At 52.9% G+C, this 4,592-nt stretch overlaps 1 protein-coding gene across 1 annotated transcript in view; it reads left to right on the top strand.

Moving 5' to 3' along the window:
- SLC26A9 (solute carrier family 26 member 9) overlaps window positions 1–4,592 on the top strand; it is a 14,443-nt gene that overhangs the window by 4,760 nt on the left and 5,091 nt on the right. Inside the window, 7 exon segments of the mRNA XM_008644747.2 lie at window positions 17–130; window positions 716–793; window positions 1,285–1,380; window positions 3,246–3,352; window positions 3,866–3,935; window positions 4,024–4,116; window positions 4,535–4,592. The exon segment at window positions 4,535–4,592 is cut by the window's right edge and continues 56 nt beyond it. Of these exon segments, the coding sequence (XP_008642969.1) occupies window positions 17–130; window positions 716–793; window positions 1,285–1,380; window positions 3,246–3,352; window positions 3,866–3,935; window positions 4,024–4,116; window positions 4,535–4,592 (616 nt within the window).

Here is a 4,592-nt window from a genome sequence, read left to right as displayed (position 1 = left end):
CTCCACATCTCCACAGGAAATGCTGGCCCTGGGCTGCAGCAACTTCTTCGGATCCTTCTTCAAAATCCACGTGATCTGCTGTGCTCTCTCCGTCACCCTCGCCGTGGATGGGGCAGGAGCAAAATCCCAAGTTAGTTCCTCCTCCTCCTTCTCTTCTTCCTTCTCTTCCTCCTTCTCTTCCTCCTCCTCCTTCTCTTCCTCCTCCTCCTTCTCTTCCTCCTTCTCCTTCTTCTCCTCCTCCTCCTCCTCCTCCTCCTCCCTCTCTTCCTCCTTCTCCTCCTCCTCCTCCTCTCCTGCCTGCGTTCTCTCCGCAGCACAAAGCGCTGCAGCTGCCACGTGCTGCCAGCCTGTCCTGGCTGTGCAGCTCTGGAGAAGTTTCACACACCAGTGCTTCACATCGCTGCTGTTAAAGCAGAATTCCCTCCCTCCCTCCCCAAGCCCATTCTGGTCCCTGGATGGTTCTCTGGGCTGGGCACAGAAGCAGAGCTGTCAATCCCCAGTCCCAGCCTGGCCCCCTGGACTGAGCAGTGAGGGAAGTTTGGGGTAATCTGTGAGATCTACAAACCCCAGCCTGTTTTCAGAGGCAAACATCCCCTCACATAAAATGCTGCAGTGCCCAGTTGTGCCCCTGGCTGCAGCAGCAGGAGGGGGAACACGCAGGGGAGCTTTGGGAAGCCCTGATGTTTGCAGAAGTGATTTTCTTTCCTCTTTGCAGGTGGCAAGTTTCTTTGTGGCTTTGGTGGTCATGGTGACCATGCTGTCTCTGGGAATCTACCTGGAGCCTCTTCCAAAGGTAACACAAACATCTGTGCAGGCAGAGCCGTTGCAACACACGCTCTCCCCACCCAAACAAAGGCACAGCCTCGCTCCAAAAAGCTCCTGATGCAAACGGCAGCACGGGCCGGTTTGTTCCTGGCCTGGGGACCTGTCTGCACTGGGTGTCTGGAGGCAGGAATCACAGAACCACAAAATTCCAGGCTGGTTTGGGTTGGAAGGAACTTTAAACCTCATCCCTGACATGGGAAGGGGCACCTCCCTCTATTCCAGGTTGCTCCAAGCTGACCTTGGGCAGGGATGGGGCAGCCACAATTTCTCTGAGCAAATATAAGTCTAAATGATAGTGAAAGGATCACCCCAACTACCCTGCCCAGATCCCAGTGAGATCTTTGTGAGCATCACCCTTGTGATGGAACTGGCCCAAGGTGGGCAGATGCTGCAGAAAAGCATCCCCTGCCAAACGTGGCACATCCATGTCCTGGCTGACACCAAACCTCTCCTCCACAGTCTGTGCTGGGGGCCCTCATCGCCGTGAACCTGAAAAATTCCCTCAAGCAGCTGGCTGATCCCTTCTACCTGTGGAAGAAGAGCAAGCTGGACTGTGTGAGTGCCTGAGGCGGCGGGAGGCATCACCCGGCCAGGGCAGGATGAGCAAAAAGTCTTTTGTGGGGTTTTTGGGGGGTATGAATCCCTCACAGGAGGTGGGTTTGGCTCTCTTGGTGGGATGGTGCTCCCTGTCCTGCCCAGCTGAGCACCCTGCTGCTCAGAGCACATATCACAGAGGCCTGAACTCTTACCTGCTGTATTTAAATGCCAATCAAGTGCAGAGCCTGTTTGCCCAGAACTAGCCAAACCGGCCCTGCTCAATATCTGGGAGTCATGACTTAAAAACTCACACAATGGCCCTCCAGGGTGAGGAGAGCCCTTCAGTGTGATAAGGACTCCAGGCACTGGTTGATGTATAAACCCAGGCAGGGGGTGGCGGGGGAGTGAGAACGGAATTTGGAAATGTCTGACAGAAAAAGACAGTGTTTGGACAGGACTCCCACGGCTGAGTGCCGTGTGTGGACACTGAGCCAATATCCTGTCAAGGCCCAGCAAACCCCCCCTTATCAGGGCAATCAGGACTCCAGAGGGGCTGGTCTGAGTCATGAAGAGCTTTCCCAAAATCCTGCTCAAACAGGTGCTGGAGGAGGGATGAGTTATCAATTTGGGCACATCTCTGAAGGGGCTCTGCTGCTGCTGCTGGCTGGGAGGGGAGGTCTGTGGGCTCTGGCAGCTCAGGTGAGGGCAGGGGAAGTTGCTGTCCCTTTACCAGAGCACAGATGGAGGCCACAGGCTTCAGAGAGCCCAAAAGCCTGGGCAGACACTGAGCGTGGGCTGAGTGGAGATGGACAGTGCTGCCTGAGGAACGTCCTGGCAGATGCCAATGCAGTGAACGGGATTCCCCTGACCTTAATCTCCTTGGAATTTGAACTAGATTCAGTGTCCTGTCCCAAAACGGGGAGCACCGTTCCTGGGTGATGTCAGACCATTGGTGTTCATCACCTTAATGCTGGTTGTGTTTCAGGACAGCTAACTCCAGCTAATTCTAACAAAGCCTGGATGGATGGATGGATGGATGGATGGATGGATGGATGGATGGATGGATGGAAGTTCTTCCTTGCCATTTATACACTAAATGAATATAAATTAAGATTTTGAAGTCATCAAAGTTACCTTGATTCATCCAAGGTCAAACTTAGGTTTTATAAATCTTCAGGAAGGGATTAAAAGAACCGGATAATGATTTTCAGAGGGGATGTTTAAATGCAGGGCAGGACTGATCTCATATGGAGGGAGATGCTTGAGTGCTAACACATAAAAATGACAAATGGCAGAGCTCTGAGCTGGAGTGGGGCAGCTTTTGGTCTCCTCTGCCAACTTGGCCATCAAATCTTCTCTGTTCAGGCCATTTCTAGCAGGTGCTCAGGCAGTTTTCAGAGAGATGATTGCCGATTTTTTCTGAACTGCTCTGACTGACAGCGGGAGCTGCTCGGGGCTGGAGCAGGGAGCAGCAGATGGTGGGATCTGCAGGAGCCCTTTCCTGACGAGCCAGGCCGATCCTTTTCAGATGGAACGAGCGGAGCAGAAGAAACATGTGGAGAAACGCCCTGGCTGCTTTTATGGCTGAAAAGAAACTGGGGCTCCTGGCAAACTTCCCAGCAAGGATGGTTCACTCCAAAGCATCCAAACTGTAGCATTAGAACAGCTGCAGAATTCAGGGCTTGGCCTATTCATGTTGAGCTGGGAGGGTTTGGGAGTCCAGGATAGCAGCACAGAGCCGTTTTCCACCCATTTTCCACCCATTTTCCACCCATTTTCCATCCATTTTCCATCTGTTTTCCATCCATTTCCATCCATGTCCTCTAGCCCATGGTTCAGCAAAATGACCTGCCATGTTTTTCCCTCCCCTTCTCTCCCTGCAGCTGGTCTGGCTCGTGAGCTTCCTCTCCGCTTTCTTCCTGAGCCTTCCCTACGGAGTGGCAGTGGGCGTGGGGTTCTCCGTGCTGGTTGTGGTTTTCCATACCCAGTTGTAAGTACCCCCATGGCCACGAGAAGCACGGGAGATCTCCCAGGGGCAGAAAGGAGGGACAGATGATTTTTATAAGCGACCTCTGGCCCGCGGAACGCGCGGCAGGAGCCCCGGGGAGTGCAGGTGTCCTGCCCGGAATGTGCAAACAGGAATGGCAGGCGCTAATTTACTGCCTGCATTCCCGCTCCCGTGCACATCCCAGGGCAAGGGGAGTTGCAAGGAATTTGCTTCACCCCACACAGTTCCCAGCACAAAGTCCTGCTCACGGAAAGAGCGAGCCCTGTCTGTGTGCAGGGCCCCAGCGTGAGGTTTTCACACCATTTTTAATCCATCAAAGCCCTTTATTAATATTTCCCAGTCTGGCATCTCAAACTGCTGATTCTTTCTTTTGCCCTGTAGACTCTGCAGGGATGAAATGCAAGTGATTTCATAAGGCAAATGTTCAAATCCTGGGGTGGAATGTGAAGCAGAAGCAGTTTTCTTCCCCTAATGCTGATCCCTTCTTTTCTGCAGCCGCAACGGCTCTGCCCTGGGCCAGGTGACTTCCACTGACATCTACAAGAACCCCAAAACCTACAACAAGGTGAGCTGAAGATAAAGCATCCTCAGAGAAAATGCTGTTCCTTGCCACTGGTGCCCAGGCTGGCTCTGAGCTCTTGTCTCTGGTGCAGGTCCATGAAGTTAATGGGATTAAAATCGTCACTTACTGCTCGCCGCTGTATTTCGCCAACTCGGAGATATTCCGGGAGAAAATTATAGCCAAGGTGAGCAATTCCTCAACAAATCCCTGCCTGAAGCTAATCCCAAACCGCCCGCGCTCTCTCCTGTGTTGCTACATGGGGATAATTAAGCTGTGGATGATCATGAACAGTGGTCACATCCATCCTCTACTCCTCAGTCCTCCTCTCCTTCACCCTCAGGGCTGTTTGCAGAGCTCATTTTAGAGATTGTGCCTGAATCCTGGCAGGCTCCTCCTCCAAGCTCTGCCAAAACGGGCATCCTGCTATTCCAAGTCTGTCCCTGCATGTGCAGGTACTCTGAGTTCCAGGAGATGTTTGGTTGCCACCAGGATCGCCCCACTCCAGTGCACAGCGGGTGCCCAGGCTGGGAAATGCCAGGAAAGGATCAGCAGCTCCTGACTCTTGGAACAGATTTTTAAAGACTAATCTCTCTTTCCCACAGACAGGGGTGGATCCTGGCAAGGTGTACTTGGCCAGGAGGAAATTTGTGAAACGGCAGG

Source organism: Corvus brachyrhynchos, unplaced genomic scaffold, assembly GCF_000691975.1.
Source record: "Corvus brachyrhynchos isolate BGI_N302 unplaced genomic scaffold, ASM69197v1 scaffold72, whole genome shotgun sequence".
In the NCBI taxonomy this organism is placed as follows: domain Eukaryota; kingdom Metazoa; phylum Chordata; class Aves; order Passeriformes; family Corvidae; genus Corvus; species Corvus brachyrhynchos.
This window is presented reverse-complemented; position numbering and strand designations above follow the sequence as displayed.